The following is a 19,044-nucleotide window of genomic DNA, read 5'->3' as shown; positions in this document are numbered from 1 at the left end:
AAATGTCCCATGAAAAATGCTGACAATAGCGTTTTAAAGATGCTGGATTTTTAAAATTTTCTGAGACCGTACCCCCAAACTCCCCTTCCTCGCGCCTGGCTCTGTTTTGATTTTGGAAGTTGAATTATTTTAGAATTTCTTCCGAAACCTTTGCCGTTTTAGTTAATGCTTCACTGTCGTATCCTTTTTTTTCCATATCTGGTTTTACTCAACCCAATTCCGCCAATAAAAGCTTCTCTTTTCGCTAAAATTGGTTTTTCGACTGGATTTTGAACCCATATTAATTCAATTCCAAATGTGCATACAAATTCCAAATGTGCATACAATTCCAAATGTGCATACAAATGATTCAACAAGCAAAGCTTTTCCTCGGGAGACATTGTTTAGCCATTGATCAGAAGAAACGCGGTTCAGTCGCGTTTTAATTATGCATTTTAAGCATCGTTCAACCGTTGTCTAGCCAGACAACGGTTAATCAGGGATTCAGCCGTAAACAACGACTAACTTAACCGGCCCATTAACCCTGCTGAAATTACTCCAAAAAACACGTTTTCTTAACCGTTAATCGATTTTCTTGGCTCTACGATCCTAAATTTCTCTAAACTTTGCTAGAAATGCACTTTCTGACACAGCATTAAGTTTTTGATGAAATTTGCAACATTTTACTTTGGCGCATGCGCATAAGCCAAAATTTGGACTTTTTTTTGCTGAACCGTTCCGATTTTTTTCCTTACTCCTTTCCTTTTCGTTTTTCTCTGCTTTCTTACTCTGTGTACGCCTTCTACTGGCCCGAACAGTTTTGATCTTAATCAATGAAAAACCCTGCAAAGGAGACCTTGATCAAGTACGGGTATATTGGCCTGTTTTAGCACCAATTTTACACCAAAAACTGATCACGTTTTTCTCGATTAGCTCTGTCGGAATGAAGTCAATATTCAAGATGGACAGTCCTGTGGAAAGATCTATCCAACCTCTATAAGTTGCACATCAACAAAATCTGCTGACGTGTAAATTGGTGACGTCCTAAGTGGTTGAATGGCCATTCCTCCAAATCCCGGAATAATCCGGACTTAGCATATTAAGGGCTAAGTCTACTGACAGAAGCGACTTTTAGCTAGTATAGTGTAACAAATTTCACAACCAATATTTTTGTCATTTACTCAAACAGTAATTCAGGCCTGGTGAAAGCTACGGATAGGAGGACAGCCGTCATGCTTACATCTAAGTTTTTCCTTTTTATTGCTGTGTTTCTCACGGTGGCGCAGTTTCACTGTAAGTAGCTGACCTCTCCGTCCGTAATTTAAAACCGACAATACAGTGGAGTTCCGATTTTTCAAGCCCTTGATTTCTGCAGCCTCCAAATACTGAACTCGAGCCAGAATTGCTTTCTATTCTCCCCTGCAGCTGCAATTTTTGCCCTGATTTCTCGAACCAATTTTCCTTTCCCTTTGAAGCTCGAGAAATCGGAATTCCACTTTTTTCTTACAAAGCCTCTATTCCTTGCCAGCGACACCGCACATGTCTATAAGTACCCTTCTTAGATTTTCGTTGTCTAAGTACTATGACTTAGTAATTGTGCATAATTAAAGAGAGTGAAGAGTAATTTAAAACCATAATTGCCCCCCCCCCCTCTTGGCGGACTAACAATTGCATATTCACATAGGTCATACAATTGAAGTTGAAAATTTTCAGGATTGTTTTAAAAGAAAAACTCAGTACTGGAATAGACTAGAATCCCAAGTATCTAGAGAATAGCAATGTACTAACTGATGCGCTTCCTGCTACAGAAACCGCCATAACTAAAAGAGACTATACATTTATCAACTTTATAAATGCCAGAGTATGTGTTTTCAAGGTGAAGCATCCCAAAACGGAGGGAGGACAAGTGAAAAGCTAATCTTAAGCGGTTTTGAGGTTAAAGAAGATAAAAGAGAGCAAGACGAGGGTAAGGGTGGCTTCCAAGCAACCCGGGAAGAACCAGGGGATTCGATTTTAGATGAGACAAACAAAATTACACCGCAAGGATCTAAACAAGGTAAGGTCTCTGAAAATACCACAAAACTTAACATCAAGGCAAAAACGACCAAAAACAAGTATTAACGGAAAAATTCTCGAGTGTGATTGGTTATCAACAGCCCGATTTGAGCACTAATAGGACAGTGTACGCGTCATGCTTGTCAGTAATTAGACAGCGTACGTAATAGGGCAGTGTAAGCGTCATGCCTGTGTAATTGGACAGTACGCGTCATTTTGCGCACACTTTTGTTGTGCATTTTGTTGAGTAGACTGTTATGTTTTTTAATATTCATAAAGACGTTAAACGATTTAAGAGAAGATAAGTTTCTTTCTCGCATTTTGTCATAGTTTTGATTAATTGGTAACAGGACTTCGTGTCGTCCAATTCTGTCTGTAATCATCAGGCTCGTGATTAACAAATCAGACTCCCGCTTCGCGGTCGTTAGATTTTGTCAATCACGCGTATGATTACAGACCGAATAGGACTCCGCTCAGTCCTATTACTCGTTACAAAAAGTAATAATTATATATCATGTCATGACTTTCGTCAGCGAAGAATTGTTAATAAGAAGAATTGTAAATATAATGCTTTATACATTTTTTTTTTATTTTCGTAGGAGGAAGTACAACAGGTCGAAAACGCGCTCTTCCCGCTTTGGCAGCATCAGTTTTAAAGAATCCAAAAATTCAAGAAGCAGTTGTGGACAAAGGATTGGAAGTAATGAACAAACTCGTGGACAAGCAGCTGAGGATCATTGATGAAGCACAGGAGAAGGCTTCCAACTTTTTAGCCAAAGAGGTAGGAAAGAAAACGAAACACAGACACCTACGAGCTAGCTTTTCAAAATAAACAGTGTATTCCATATCTTAAAACAGAGGTGTAACTAAATGAGAGTGGTGTTTGTTACGGACATTCTACCATGCAAACTCATTTTTAGGGAACAATAACTAAGTATGGCAATAACAATTATCAGCTGACATACATTGAAATGTATCTTGAAAGGACAAACACCCAACAGTTCTCCTATAATATGACCGATGTTAAGTTGGTGGGCTGTTACGAAGAAACAAAAGACAAAATAAAAAACGAAAACTCGAAGATTATCAAAAATACACATTTGTCTTTGGATTAATTTTAAATTAAAAATGTTTATAGAAAGGCCACACACATGCTGTGGAATCGTTAATTTTTATTTTACTTTGTGCTTTAAAAAGTGGAATGATCCCAGCGGCTCTCGTAGTGCTTAGCGTCATTAGTGTCAGTTTTTCACAGTCAGGAAAGTCTTGTGATGCATAGTTGTTCACAATCTAGGTTAGCCCGCACATGGAGTTTGTAATTTCTAAGTTGTTTTAGTTAGTTATCTTGTTAAGTAACTTATTAACAGTCTTTGAACATTAGTTCCCACGTAGACATTCTTGGAAATTCTTGCTGACCTAGGCCCAAATTTCTCTGAGAATTGCAATTATAGTTTCGAGCTGCTCGAGCTTAACTTCTTTCAAATTTGTCGTTTGTATCCTCCGATGTCACATGGTCATAATATGCTGATTCGGATTGTGTGTCATATCCATTACTCGCACTTCCACAATTAAAATACATGTACATACTTCTCTTTCTTTAATTTCAAGATCAAACTGGATATCATGCCTGATAAAGGCTGGAGCACCCCGGACATGTTTGTTCCCCCAGGGTACCATATGGGGGCATCTATCTCGGGCACGCCAAAAGCTGAAAAGGAGGAGGGAGATGTCCCGTATACCTATGCACCGACAAGTGGTTTGGGATATGTAATGATGAATGGCTGCTGGGGAAAGAATTACACGGCAAGTGATCCATGCTACAACGCCAAATGGACTTCAAGTGTGTGTCAGGTGAGATATATGATAAAAATGCCTTCAGGATTGTCGTTCACCTATAATATAAGTTGCTTGAGAATTTTAACTCTAAGGGCGGTGGGTAGATGCCGACCTCTCCCCCGCCCACTCGAGGTTTTTTCCCGTAATTTTGAAAAGGAGATTTTCTCTATAATGCTGAAACTTTCAGTACTTGTTCATTCATCCCTTGCGAAAATTTTGATATTTTAGCTAAGTGTCTATAATTTTTGACGTTTCCACGACAACAGTTTTGGCCAAAATCGTCATTTTTCCAGATCTTTTTAAAAACGAAATTGTACGACTGTTTAATTATACATTTCATTAGCATTCTAGCTTTATTTTGTATCAGTTTCCGTTATTTTCTGACTTTCCTCCAAAAGATGTAAGACTTCATTTAATAAATTTCTTAAAGAATCAAAATTTTGACGAGTTGGAATCCTAATACAGTGGAATCACCCTTTTGTTCTGTTTTACACTAAAATCCCTGGTATAACGAACAATGTTACCTGTCCGGCCAAAGTTACAGTAAAATGAATGGAACAGAAGACCTAAATAATGAAATATTTTGTAACAAAATCCCCGCTATAACGAAAATATTCCAGAAACCCATGCAAACTAAAAATCTCACTTCCCTGACGTCTTGCCAGCTTACTAAAAAGAAACTGATGAGTCTTATTGGCATTTTGTCACTCACTGCGTTTCTCTTAGAATATGATTGATGGAGCAGCTTTTCTCGGCGTCGGTTTTGATGGTCGCGGAGAGTACAGTCCAGAATCAAGAAAAATGAGCATTGTACAGAGAAACTGCAAAAACAAAGCAACGTGAGTACCCATAGATCCATTAATGAAATGTGCAGTTAGTTTTATCGCATGTGGGTGGCGTCAGGCCTAACGCGCTAGACCCGGGTAGAGCAGTCCAGGTTCGAGCATTGGCCAAGGTTATATTGCGCTGTGCATTTCGATTAAGTTGTTTTACTTTTCCTAATAATATTTACGACTCATTCACAGGAGTAGGAGTGCAGTGCAAACTGTTAGCCGGAGTGTTTAATGCCTCCCGCCTGAGGTTCACATGGGTCAAATTGGTTACTAGTTACAGGATACGCCACAATAGTGAAGTACCACTCGGGCTTTAAGACTTGTGCAACCGCCTCAGTAGGAGTAAGGGAAGCGTATTCCCCGACCAAATGCTGATACAATAACCTCCGGGGCTTATGGGTAAATACAGTCTAAAAACATTATTTATAATTTGCAGGATAAGCAGGTCGCTGGAATGCTTTCGACGCCTTCAGTAGCTAAAAACACGGTGACCCAAGAGGGGAGAAGAAGTACTTTCACAGTCGGTAAAGCAGTGGTAGTTTTGGCGCTCTCTGGAAGGGTCCAGCATTTAACACCCGTTATGTACATTGTTAATCTGATCACTTCTTTGCTACTTTAGATATGACAATTACGATGTACCAGACACCATGAATGTACATGGAATTTATGATACTTCAGCCACCATGCACACGTTTGAGAGCCGAGGAGAATTCCAGAAGTTTTTACAGCAAGAAGCTGGCGTATCTGGATCGTATTTTGGGTTTTATGCCGGCGCCAAGAAAGCCTGGGGCAGCTCCCAGTCGGCTGCCAGCCAGCAGTACATGTCTATATTGGATGTTGACGTAGACAGGTAATTTATTAAGGCGATGAACATATTAGGCAACCAACATGTGCTCCCTACAACCGAAGTGTTCTTCTTCATAAGGTCATGTTTACACTTGGTGTCCGGACACTGTGCCGAGTACGATTCTCGCTGGGCACTCATACAGACCTCATAAATATCGCGATCTCATATTGATCAAAACTGCTGAAAAAATGTAATCTAAGGGATGGACTACTATATTAAATGGAAATTTTAATAACTTCGGGCAATAATAAATAGTTGATTCTTTTCTCCATAAACTACAGGTATGAAGTTTTCATGGACGAAGTGAAGCCCGAAGATTTGAGCTTGGCGTTTCTGCGAGAATTCATGAATCTTCCAAACTCATACTTTGACGCAGGAGCTCCGTTAAAATACCGTTAGTACATTAAAATAAGCTCAATATATTAGATAAATTATTACTTAGCTCTACTCAGTAGAGTACAAAAAATGCGTGAAACAAGTAAAAAAACTGGTTTTACAGGTTATTTGTTGCTCCCTGAACGAACCCAATACAAAACACAGTTCAAAGGCTGGATTTATGAGAAGCAAATAGCTGGGTAATAAATCTCTTATAAGACATTTGTGCGGCAAATGAGTTGCTCGCTTTTTATAACATAGGCATCAAAAAGTTTCCTCATTGAAAAACGTTTGCCAAAACACACTGTACTGAAGTGATATGACAATAACAAATAACTCAGTTAAGTTTGAAAGATTTCTTAAAAATGCTTCCGTTCAATCCTAAACATATTAAATTCAAATAAAAAAATGAACATAGTGTCCACAGAAATAAACCAGGGAGGGTTAAATCTTAGAGATTTGACCCCTTTACAGACTTTTAAAAATGTTTGTAAATCTCTAATTTACAGACTTCGTAGTTTTGCCTGTTAAAGACTAAATGTTTGTAAATTAATTTTACAGACATTTTATGTGGTTTTTCGGTCTTGTATTTAAAAGAAAGTTAGTAAATGTTAGTAAATTCTAGCAACAAGGACGTAAAGACTAAAAATTTACAGACTTCATAAAATCTCACACGAATGTTTGTAAATCTAAATTTACAAAGATTTTACTGTGCTCAGTCTTATCATATAAAATCCCTGTAAATGATAAGTTTTTAAGGTAAGTAACAAAATCTCTGTAAATTTACTAAATAAATTGGTCCAAGCAAGACATCATAAAATCTCCGTAAAATTTACACATTCTCAAGTCTCCAAACAAGTCAAGACCCGACTACTAGGTACTGCATTGGACCACATAATTGAAAGTGCGATTAGTACCTCGTCCTTGAAGCTAAAGCTTGTTATTGCAAGAACATAGAATGTAGTGCTGATTAACCTGCGAGTGGGATACAGTCTGGTAGTGTAACTCTTACAATGCACGTGTTCCTCGGTGCGGTTTAAAGTGAGCCGGTAAATCGACATGTTCTCTTACGTTTGAAACACTGGAAATACGTAAGAAATGTTTATGAACTACACACAATATAAAATGACACTGACGAGGCTTCAAAAAAATTTATTAAATGAGAAAAACGGGGCTTTATAAACTTAGTTTTTCATGTACTTTTTTACAACATTCAAATAATTTGTGTTCATTTCACTGACATTTTATGCAATGATTTTACAAAGATTTAATTGAGATTATATGCTACATTTTTCATACCCTTCTTGTTTTTCCATGTTGATTTTACAGAGAAAGTGTGGACATTTTACTGGGATTTATTGCAATAAAATGTATACATTTTATAGACATTGTGTGTACTTTTATGATACATTTTATGTAGTTATTCTGTTCGTATTATACTGACATATTATGCAATGACTTTCGTTCACTTTTTTCAGAGATTCTATTGAGATTTTGAAATTTCGCTTTTACAGAGATTTTATCCCCACCTTTTTTACAGAGAAAACGTGGAGATTTTACGGTGAAATTACAAAGATTTATATATATGTCACAGAATCTCTGTAAATTTAGCAACAAATTTACAAGAAAAGTAGCAACATTTCATAGACCTTTTTGTGAGATTTCAACGTAGAAAAAGTGCTGAAATCAAAATCTCTGTAAGTGTGCACATTTACAGAGATTGCAATCTACAAAGAGAATGGAGGCATTTTACTGAAATTTCACTAACTTTGTTGAATTTTTTAAATGGTTCAAATTTTCCAGTGACCTTAGCTTCTTTACATTTGTCACCTCGTACAGAAAATGTGTGGCTTATTCTTGTGCATACAAGTGAAGAAGAAACTATGAACTATTGTATGTTTTTTTTGTTCTGAGACAGAAAATTTCATTCAGAGATGGGGAACCCACTTTATCAAATCTGCCAAGTTTGGTGGAGAACTGGAAATACGAAAGACGATGGATGCCGCTCAAGCTGGAACAAAAACACAGTTTTCCGAGAAAATGGAATTTGAATATAAAAGCCTTTTTGCAAGTGTCGGTGCAAAATACAAGAAGGAAGGAGGAGAGTCGGTGAAACAAGAAACCAAAACTACATCCACAGCAGTAGAAGCCAAAGGAGGAAGTCAAGATATTGCTTCTATTCTGTCTGATGTTTACGCGCCAACATTCAAGACAGAATTCAAAGAATGGCTGCAGTCGATCCCTCAATATCCCAAGGCGTTCAAATTTCAGATGAGCTCCATTTCCGACTTGGTGAACTTTCGAGCCAACGACTTGTTCCCGGATGACAAGGTGTGTTCATTTCGCATCCTTTTTTTTTAATTTGTAAACAAATTTTACTTACAATCATTTTATTATGCTTACCAGCGGTAAAGAGAATTGAATTGCTAGGCTTAAGCTTATTCTCTGCTATCTTCCAGATCTTCTTGATCGTGCAAATGGTCCGCGCTAGTTTAACGTTTCTGAATGGGTATCTTTTTTTCCATAGCTATGCTTTACTTTTTGCAGTTTTGAATATTTCTTTCTTATTGCGGTGTAAATATAAATAAATGGGTTATTCCATTAACCATTTGCAGCCTTGTTCTCCAAATTAAAGACAATCACTAATTGCCAGCAAAACAAATGTACTGTAATTTTAGAAATTCCTAAGAAACCCAATCAAGACACTTGATTTTACTGAACTATGTTAAACTCAGGTTACCTGGGGCTGTGAGGGAAAAGCAGCAGAGCTGGAGACGGAGAATGATGGTCGCAAGTTCTATTACACTCATCCCGTTAAAGGAAAGAAGAAGAAAGTCTATTGCAAGTACGACAGTCGTCAAAGCTTAGAGGAGGCGATTTTAGAGAAAAGGACTAGCTTGAAAAGAGCAATTGAAATCTACATGGAAGAGGTAACTATACGGTTAAAAAACATCCATCCACAACACAACTTCATTCAATTTGATTATAGCCTGAAATGCCCATGTTTTGGCGGTCCACAAAACGTATTTACAAAAGTGTTCAGACGGAATTCATCGGGGAGTTTAACTTGGACAAAAATCGACTACCAGAATAATAAAAATCCTGTAATTATGTTCCGTTATTCCATCCATCCATCCATCCATCCATCCATCCATCCATCCATCCATCCATCCATCCATCCATCCATCCATCCATCCATCCATCCATCCATCCATCCATCCATCCATCCATCCATCCATCCATCCATCCATCCATCCATCCATCCATCCATCCATCCATCCATCCATCCATCCATCCATCCTCCAGGGCCAGAAGTCTAATTGTTTTAGTAGAAACTCTGAAAAATTGCAGTTCAAAGCCGATAATTTTATGTACTTTTAAGTCAAAAATCAAGAAAAATTGTCCCTTTAAAAGCAACGCACACGCAATTGTGTTCCACCAGCGGATAGGAAACAATAAGAGAACCAATCAAATTTGCGGATTTCCAATAAAACACGACTACTTTTCTACCAAAAACAATATTTTTGTTCTTGCGTAAAGAATGTTTTCATTTGTCTCCCGTTTTCACCGAAAGAGCGGGCCTGTGAGCCCCCGCTTAGAGGCCTTATTGAATATCGCCATTATTTTTTTTCAAGCAAAGCGAATTGAAAATTCTTTTTCTTGTTCTAATTTGAATTTAATTCCAGGGACCGGTGTCGTTGTCGAATGTTCGCCTGGAGAAATGTCTGCCCGACACTGTCCCTTTAAAAGAGCAATGCACACGCGATCTTGTTCTACTAGCGGATAGGAAACAAAAAGAGAGCCAATATGATTCGCGAATATCCAATAAAGCACGGCTAAGTATTTACCAAAAAACAATATTTTTGTTCTTGCGTAAAGAATGTTGTCATTTGTCTCCTATCACCGAAAGAGCGGGGTCTCTGAGCCCTCCATTAGATGATCTTAGATGCCTTATTAAAGATGGCAATCATTGTTTTCTAAGGCAAAGCGAATTGAATTGAATGTTCATTTTTGTGATTTGAATTCTATTCCAGGGTCCGGTGTCGTTGTCGGATGTTCGCCTTGAGAAATGTCCGCCCGACACTACTACCCCCACGACAAAGCCTACAACCCGACCGGGCAGGAGAAGGGATGAGTGGATGATGGACCAGAAAGTGGCGCCAAAATGGCAGCAACTTATCAGCAGTGATTCTACCTTCAAAGTGTCATTTGACATGTTGGATGATCTGATCAACCCATTGCATAGTGCTTTTAATATCAACAAAGACATGAAACGCAGTGTTCGTTACAGGTACACTAATTAAAAAAATTAGCACTGACATACATCTTACACTGGACAAAATAATATTTCATTACAACTGATTCCCATCAAAGACGAAGTCGAACGAAGCCAAATATACGACCAGGACCTTGTCGCATGATCAAGAAGCTTAGCTTTGCTTATTTCATAATTGACACATTTTCTTTTGTTATTCAACAACCTTTATTTAATTTACAACCCTGTTGAATATTAACTAACTGAAAGTCCGGGGAGGGCTTGATAATGTAGCAGGGAAGAACGGGACTGATGAATTGAATTTATGATTATTAATGAGGGATAAATCTGTATAAATCCCTCGTTTCAGGGATTTATACAAATTAATACCTCAGACGAGGGATGTTTCTGTATAATTTGTTAAACCTCTCATTAATATTCAAGGCAACGACTTATTTTTTAGTGAAGAAATTATTCTACATGACACGAGCGTGGGACAAAGAAAAAATCTGAGTCCCCGACGGGAATCGAACCCATGGCCTCCCAGATACCGTTTGGCCGCTCTAACCAACTGAGCTACGTGAGACTCGCTGTGAGCTAGGCCATTTACTAGGTTGATAAGTGACACGCGTCCTGCATACTGCTAGGATCAGCAATGTCGAAATCATCAAATTTGTAGTAAATAATAAAGATGGTAGATTTTAAGCTCGGTGCTAAATAGTGAAGAAATTATTCTACATGACACGAGCGTGGGACAAAGAAAAAATCTGAGTCCCCGACGGGGATCGAACCCATGGCCTCCCAGATACCGGTTGGGCGCTCTAACCAACTGAGATACGTGAGACTCGCTGTGAGCTAGGCCATTTACTAGGTTCTTCACTATTTAGCACCGAGCTTAAAGTCTACCATCTTTGTTATTTACTACAAATTTGATGATTTCGACATTGCTGATCCTAGCAGTATGCAGGACGCGTGTCACTTATCAACCTAGTAAATGGCCTAGCTCACAGCGAGTCTCACGTATCTCAGTTGGTTAGAGCGCCCAACCGGTATCTGGGAGGCCATGGGTTCGATCCCCGTCGGGGACTCAGATTTTTTTCTTTGTCCCACGCTCGTGTCATGTAGAATAATTTCTTCACTATTTAGCACCGAGCTTAAAATCTACCATCTTTATTATTTACTACAAATTTGATGATTTCGACATTGCTGATCCTAGCAGTATGCAGGACGCGTGTCACTTATCAACCTAGAAAATGGCCTAGCTCACAGCGAGTCTCACGTATCTCAGTTGGTTAGAGCGCCCAACCGGTATCTGGGAGGCCATGGGTTCGATTCCCATCGGTGACTCAGATTTGTTCTTTGTCCCACGCTCGTGTCATGTAGAATAATTTCTTCACTATTTAGCACCGAGCTTAAAATCTACCATCTTTATTATTTACGACTTATTTTTTCCTGACCAAATCAAACCTAAACGTTTCCTAACAACTTACAGGGGCGGATCCAGGGGGGGTGGATTGGGTGGCTAGCCACCCCCCTTGATCCACCAGAAAAATGAAAATAAACATATTAAAATAGAAAATAAGAACAATGTCCATCCACCTTTCATAGTCAGGCGGCCGTTCAAAGTTAAGGACGGTCATTTTTCCAAAATAGGAGATTTTCTACAGCCTGTTTTAACTTCTGGCTTAACGTTACAAAACGTGTGTATAATTTTAAAAATTTAGATTCCTTTTAGCTTTCAAGAGTTGTTTTAGCCTTGCAGGAATGATTTTCTTCTCCGTTTACATTTTTTAGCGAGTTTTCTTACCATTTTTTCGCATCGAAGCGATTTCACAACCAAGCAAAGTCGCCAAAGTTGTCTCCGGGCCACTTTGCCAAGGGCTAAAAATTTTCACCCACGTGGGTAAGCAAAACAACGCATATCTGTTCTTTCTTGTAAGTTCGTGGCCTGTCAACTTTAAATTTCAATCACTGTTCATTTCATACGAACTAGACTTTTTCTCCGAAATATAACTCAAGGTAAGTTGAGGAAAGAATATTTTGCCAAATTATCAAGGAAAAACAGTGGTTTAATAACTTAATTGACAGCTGTATAAAGCTGCTTAGAAGCGCGGAGATCACGTCTAAGAGGCTTCAACTTTTCGAAATTTTCTGAGGGGGCATGCCCCCAGACCCCCCTAGGGGAATGGAGCCTACGGCTCCATGAAATATGGGCCTCATACCCAGAATAACTTGCACTCCCACTTTCAAAAAACTACCTGAAACCTCGTCCCCCCATAAAAAAAGAACTGGGGGCTTGAACAAAATAGTAAACAAAAATATTGGTAAACAGCCACCCCCCTTTGAAAAATCCTGGATCCGCCCCTGCAACTTATCTGGAATTCGGTCGGGGCCGAGGTATTACTAATTAGACAGCTTTTGTCCTGCTGGAAACGGGCTTTATATAATGATCCCTCATGAATAATATCATAGAATAAGTCAGATAAATACCTCGAAAGGAAAAAAGGAGGGTTAGTGGGAGTGACTCTTCGCCCTTAACTTCCCCGTTTTTCACTCGCCGTTTGTGCGATTCCTCCATCCCCTCAACTAACCTAGAATGTGGTGGTACAGGTTAACAAAGGCATCGTTTTCCAGTACATGCAAGGATGCTTTAACCCTTGAACAGATAAAAATAGACACACAAGGTTTGCATAAGACTTTCCCATTCTAATAAAAGTTTTTCTACGGTGTTTAACTTATATTCAATGTGTGAAAAGTACTCAGTAGAAAGTATTGGGTCAGTAGTGTAGCTGGGTGATGAGTCAGTAACGCTAAATAAACGCTTTGATTGTTCTATTAAAAACAAATCCACTGATCAACAGCAGTTAACAAGGTTTTCTCAAAAACAGGAAAGGCGAGTGGTACACAGGTGATAGCGGCAATGTATTCCACCTGTACAGCGGTTTCAGTGGTGTAATCAACGACCCTCGAAACCGCAAAATGAACATATTCGGTCTGACGTTATCCTACAATGAAAAGGATGGTAGTTTGTTCCTAGATGACGAAGGTTTCAAGTCCTCAAAGAAGGTGTTTCCTGCACTTGTGGCTGACATGAAAGGAAAGCCCCTAGCTAGGGTTGAATCTGTAAGCAAGAGCGAAGTACGCTTAGCCACTCAAGCATCCGCCAGTTCAGTGCCATGTCACGCAGAGTGGTCCAATATTCTTCGCATTGATCTTGTAGACATGGAGGGGAAATGCCTTCACTTTACTGCTGCGTCAAAGGGAACAGTTTATGTTGTGTTTTCTGCCTCCCCAAAGAATTTGAACGCACGCTATGTCGTCGAAATTTCTCCTCAGAAGGTTGTTATCTTTAAGGTATGAGTAAAAAGATTAGTTTATGTGTTCAAATGCATCATTTTGTATAATTTAAGGAGTTTCTTCCATCATTCTCTCACCCTTCCTCTTTCCATGTCAGCCACATACCGAAACCTCGAAGATTTTACTCGACATTAATTTTATAATATTTTGATTATCGCACGAAAAAAATGTTTGCAGCGTGGTACTTTGTGTTAAAGACGCTATATCTTGGTGCATCTGGGTGTAGAAGTAATTACCCTACTGTTGAATAGTGGATAGCTCATCAAATAAAGGTCTCGATACCTTGCCTTACGATCACTTGAAGGTCTTGAAACTCGAGGTTACCAATAAAGCTGCTTAGCATCCAGTACTGATGTAGAGTGCTTTATTTTATGCTGCTTTGGTTTGCGTACCCATGTCTTATTTTCAACATTGTTTTAGGGTACAGCGGCCACAAGCACTTCACCAACCACAACAGCTGTAGATGCCGTTGCCCTGGGAGAAAGCGTGCTTTACGAATCATACTTTGTGTGTATCACCATTTCCGGTAGGGCAACATTGATCGAGTACGGCAAGAGCCTGGGTACAAAGGACGGTGGTATTGTCTACCTCAACATGATTGACAGAAGCAGAAATTTCGACATTCGATTTTATGCTTTTGGAAATAAGGATGAGCCAGCAAACATTATGGACGCCCATATCGTGTCACACAAGCGAACGGAAGTCAAGTGCAAGGGAGGCACCGTGAAGGACGCGATTGAGAATTTATGCGCAAAAGATTGTCACAAGCATTGCAATCCTGTAGCAGGTCAGTGTTTTAGATTTATTCTAAACTGTAAAGAACTTCTGAACGTTCAAAAAACATTTTTGTTTGTTTGCACGATCATGACCAATTTCGTTTTTTGGCGTTTATTGAGTTCTGTTATTGGTTCAACTTGTCCTTTGCAAATACTGAGACAACGAAGCGATTGGAAGTGATTGGAAGCGATCAGGGGGTTCTCATATGATCGCTCCGATCGTCTGGTATATGCAAAGTACCCGGTCAAAGCCGAGATCCGAAACAATTATTTTGGCGCCAAACGCAACATAATGAAACGAGTTACAAAATCCTCGTGGGTGCGTCCGAATAAAATTTAATATTCATGAAAGGGAAAAATGGGAAATAGATCCATGATAACCGTAAAATGTACGGTTAATCAAAAACGATAACAATAATTCATGATCTTTTCTTTGTTCCCGCATATGAATATTCGATTTTATTCCGATCGACGCACGACTGTCTTTTCAAAACTCTGATATTGCATATGGCAGCCTTCGATAGCTTTCGATGGAAGCGGAGGGCTAACCTCATCGCCTCCTATCTTCTCGTTATTGCCGTTTTACGGCGAAGGAGAAAAATGGAGGCCAAACGGAAACGTAGTTCTGGGTAATATTGATGCACCATGGGACAGTTTGGATCGCTTCGATCGTCTCCCTCTGTGAAAGTAGTTCTCATATAATCGTTCGCGATCGCCGCGGTGTGCGACCGTTCGTCCGGATAGAACACGGGCGATCGAAGCGATCGTGATCGCCCCAATCGTCGCAGAAGCTAGCGATCGTCTCTGTAAGCTTCTCACATAATCGCCCCGATCGCAAGCAAACTTTTTGAAGCGACAGAGGCGATAGAAACGATCGGGGTGATCATAAGAGTACCAGAATTTAATTTCTTTGTTTCGTAGAAAGTATTATAAAATAATTAAGCTAGTACGCGCGCTCTCATTGGTCGATAGGTGAGTTTAGATGAGAGTATGTAAACACGGTTGTGACGTCAAGCTTTCTGTGTTTCCCGGCACAATTTAAAAACATTAAAAAACTACAAATATTAAAGAAATGAAAAACAATACCAAATTTTGATATGTGTTCCGGCTTTCTCTTTCCATATGAGCCGAGGAAAAAAAGCAAAAGAAAGAAGATCCACAGCGCTTTGCCTGCTTCGATGATCGTGAGCTAGACGAGCTCGTGGAGGGAGCTCAAGCGAACGACAAAATATGCAACAAAATACGCAGTAAACATTTTTCAAGTAAATTTTTGCATTTAAGTACTACAACAAAATTCCCTATAAGACACTCTTTATTATAAAAAAATTATAGGTCAACGCAAACAAACTATATGCTACAAACTGTAAATCTTTAAGCTTAAATTCAAACTTTGCACGGCCGATCGGTTGCCGTCTTTTTGCCGGCAAATCTGCTTAAAATGCGATTAAAATGCCGCTTAAAATGTATTTTCTCTGAGACTTTCTCAGCGTAAAAATTCTATTTTTACATTGGCAATAATAGTCGTGGACTTTTTTCACTCAAAATGGGCTTAGGGAAGAGGAAAGAATGGAGATTTTTGTCAGAAAACCAAACAGAATTTGATGTCAATTTGAGGTTTATTCTACGGTTGAAGCACATTACAAAGACGGAGAAAACGACAGTAGAAGAAACTGGACTCGTTTAGATCGCTATCTGAACAATTTACCGTACAATAAATGCATACCATTGCCACCGGCCTCGCTAGATCTGTTGCTTGTGCTATGATTCCTAATTATCCTGCAAAACTTCACAAGGCATGGTGAGACTTTTCAACCATGTTATCGGGCTGCCAAATCATTCAGGCAAGTTCACTTCACTTTCAAGAGCGATTAAGCAAAGTGACATTCATTTCCAGCTTAAGTACTCCCATCTTGAAGTTCTTTCCTTACAGAGCCGTATTTTTTAGCATTTCTTTTAGTTTTTGCCAAACTTTCCGTATTTTTCTGCAATATTTTTGTGGAATCGCTTTCGACACAGCGCTACTTGCCACAAATTTTACTTGAACTCTTTTAACACGAATTTTGATTGGTTCATGTGTTGTCAAATGCACGTTTTGAGAAAATCTTTTTCAATCAAGAAGTAAATAAACCAAATCCCCTTCATTTGTCGAATTATTTAAAAAAAAATATTTTATAAAAGCAATAGAGGACTTTTTTTCCTTGTTTACATAGCCTCATCTAAACACTCGGGTGGTTGGGAGAATTCTCGAAAGTTATGCAAACCCTCGACTGCGTCTCGGGTTTGCATAACTGTCTCGAATTCTCCCAACCCCCTCGTGTTTAGATGAGGCTTTGTTTTATTCTGTGACTCCGTTTGTCAAGGGCTTTACTGTGGGCTGTAACCTGTTCATTGCGGTAGCTTGCATGGCACATGCTGATTGCTAGATGTGATAACTGTTCATGACAGTCACCAGAAAACTCGTCTATGTTAGTCGAGCTTTAATAAGAAACAGCCTTTTTAATTTGTTTTGTTTTGTAGGCTGCAAAGCACCGAACAGCGACGAACAGTGCTACGTTTGTCGAGTTGTCAAGAAGGCAGGCACGGACCAATGTCTTGAAGAGTGTCCATCGACATCTATGATAAACAAGAAAAAGGAATGTGTTGGTGAGTGTCCGAGAAGAAGCTAACTTGATAAGCTCATCAGTGAAACAAAGACGGGCTACTTTTGATGTGAGCACTGATATTGTATATAAAAATTATCATAAAGTGCCAAAAAATGTTACTTGAACACAGACGTTTCGGGTGTATTACCATTGAGCTCTATTAGCTCGGGAACCGTACCAGAAAAACCCTGGGTGATATTTTCTTATTACGTAGTTCTGGCTTTCTTTGCACTTTTTTAGAATCTTACGATGCCAAGGTGGGGGGAAGATTGTACTGGACGAAAGAGATCACAGTCGGGGATGAACTCAGTACCTGTATGTGGTTAAAGTTGGGAGATGGCACCTGGACATCTCAGAAAAGAAAAGATTACGCTTATCCAGTTTGGTTGAGCATGGAAGGGAATGCAGATGGAATGCTCATCTTTTTAAGGGGAGAAAGAGACAGCCTTTTCTTGATGTATCATCATGGTTATTATAATGGTAATTTTCGCGGTGGCATCAAACAAGAGTAAGTCACTTGTGGATTTATTTTAGCAAGAAATGAATTAATGAGACCATAGTGTGTAAACATTCAGTATTTTTGTTGTTCGGTTTTCAATATTTTGAAGAAAAAAAAACTAATATATTTAAAATCTTAATTTGAACTTGGTTGTCTTTGCAAATGAAAGGGTTAATTAATGGGCGAGACCTGCAGGTAAACATCATATGTTAAGCTGAAACATAAGGTTGTAATACGTTAATCGTATCGTCCTTATGTAGGCCGTAAAACCCCTATATCACTTTATCCGTTCCCTTTCAGTCTGATTTAAAAAAGTCCTCTTTTATAAGCCTTTTATTGCGGGCGGCCGGTGCCCCCCGCAATCCTAATCTCAACGTTGATATTACGCATGCGCGGCATGTATATAGCCAATTCTGGCCCGATTTGTGTGGACTTCCATTAAGAATGAATGGAATGAATAACACTCAAATGTTTGGTTTATTGCATTGTAATGTATCTGTATATGTGTGTTTATCAATAAAATAATAAAATAATAATAAAAAATTTATCCACACATGTGTGATACCACTTTTATCAATTTGCTACCACTCACTACATACCACTGCATTTTATATAATAAAAGATTTTATCGTACGCGTGGTTCCTCGGCGTTAAATTTCAAAAGGCTTAAATTGTCTTTGCGGCACAAATATGGTAGTATACTACTTTATTATATTTTTGGTTGCAGACGAAACGTGGATTTGTTTAGAGACAAGGCATGGCACCAAGTGTGCATCTTATGGTCAACTAAGACGGCCGCCTGGTCAATTTATCTTGACGGTAAAAGAGATTCGTACGGAATTTTCAACGACTTCATAGGACGAAGGTTGGGTACTTTGCATTTGGCAAGGTCAGGATCTCTAAACAAGATGCTTATGACACAAGTCAACCTCTGGGATCGCGTCCTCAGCAATCAAGAAATCGAAGGCTTTGCGAAATCGTGCAACCACGGAGTAGGAAGCCCCTTGTCGTGGGCTGACTTGTACGATGCAGCACAGGCAAGTCGCTACATCAAACCGTCTTCATGTCAAGCCACCCCGCAGTCTGTGTCAACCACGGTCACACCGACCACACAAGCGGTGACTACAAAAGCACCAGGCCAGGAAAAACGAGGAGTTAAAAGATATAACTGGATGTATGGACGTACATTCGGGTACCAGTGAAATATCTGGACTGCTGTAAGGCTTACTAATGATTGTAACTAAGACAACATAGAGCAGTTTTTTAATTGAGTGTCGTAAAACCAAAATCAAAGTTATCACTCTAGCTGAATCACAAAGAACACAGACAATCCAATAAACCAAAACCAATCAAAACTCGAAGCAAACACGTGTAGCCGGCACGAAGCGCGGGAAAACGTGTGTGATCGAGTCACGATTGGTTTTGGTTTTACTTCTGATTGGCTGAAAAAGTGGCCCGAGACTTTTAAACTAATCACTGAGTGTAATAATGCAAAACCTATGGCAAACGCGATTTACTTTCGACACTCAAGTGAAAACTGCTCTAAGAAAGATCTTAGTGGTACAAGTAAAGATCGCTGTTATTCTAATT

General features: G+C 39.2%; 1 protein-coding gene across 1 annotated transcript; it reads left to right on the top strand.

Annotated features, from left to right (window-relative positions):
* The first annotated feature begins 2,698 nt into the window (after positions 1–2,698).
* On the top strand, positions 2,699–18,656 carry LOC144642196 (uncharacterized). Its single transcript, XM_078501180.1, has 13 exons — positions 2,699–2,815; positions 3,643–3,885; positions 4,597–4,709; positions 5,323–5,553; positions 5,832–5,944; positions 7,844–8,256; positions 8,661–8,855; positions 9,960–10,216; positions 13,069–13,534; positions 13,958–14,324; positions 16,831–16,956; positions 17,196–17,463; positions 18,182–18,656. The coding sequence occupies exons 1-13, from the start codon at positions 2,738–2,740 to the stop codon at positions 18,654–18,656; spliced, it is 3,345 nt and encodes a 1,114-aa protein (XP_078357306.1). The 5' UTR covers positions 2,699–2,737.
* Positions 18,657–19,044: the final 388 nt, after the last annotated feature.

The sequence above is a fragment of the Oculina patagonica genome, chromosome 2, assembly GCF_052425735.1.
Source record: "Oculina patagonica isolate OP01 chromosome 2, crgOcupat, whole genome shotgun sequence".
NCBI lineage: Eukaryota > Metazoa > Cnidaria > Anthozoa > Scleractinia > Oculinidae > Oculina > Oculina patagonica.
The sequence above is the reverse complement of the archived record's forward strand: the minus strand, read 5'-3'. Positions and strand labels throughout refer to the sequence as shown.

Excerpts from the sequence above, each read along its gene's own strand:
- LOC144642196 (XM_078501180.1), top strand. The coding sequence starts at position 2,738 with ATGAACAAACTCGTGGACAAGCAGCTGAGGATCATTGATGAAGCACAG. Across the intron at positions 10,217-13,068 it reads AAACGCAGTGTTCGTTACAG|GAAAGGCGAGTGGTACACAG; the intron begins GTACACTAATTA and ends TCTCAAAAACAG. Across the intron at positions 17,464-18,181 it reads CGCGGTGGCATCAAACAAGA|ACGAAACGTGGATTTGTTTA; the intron begins GTAAGTCACTTG and ends TTTTGGTTGCAG.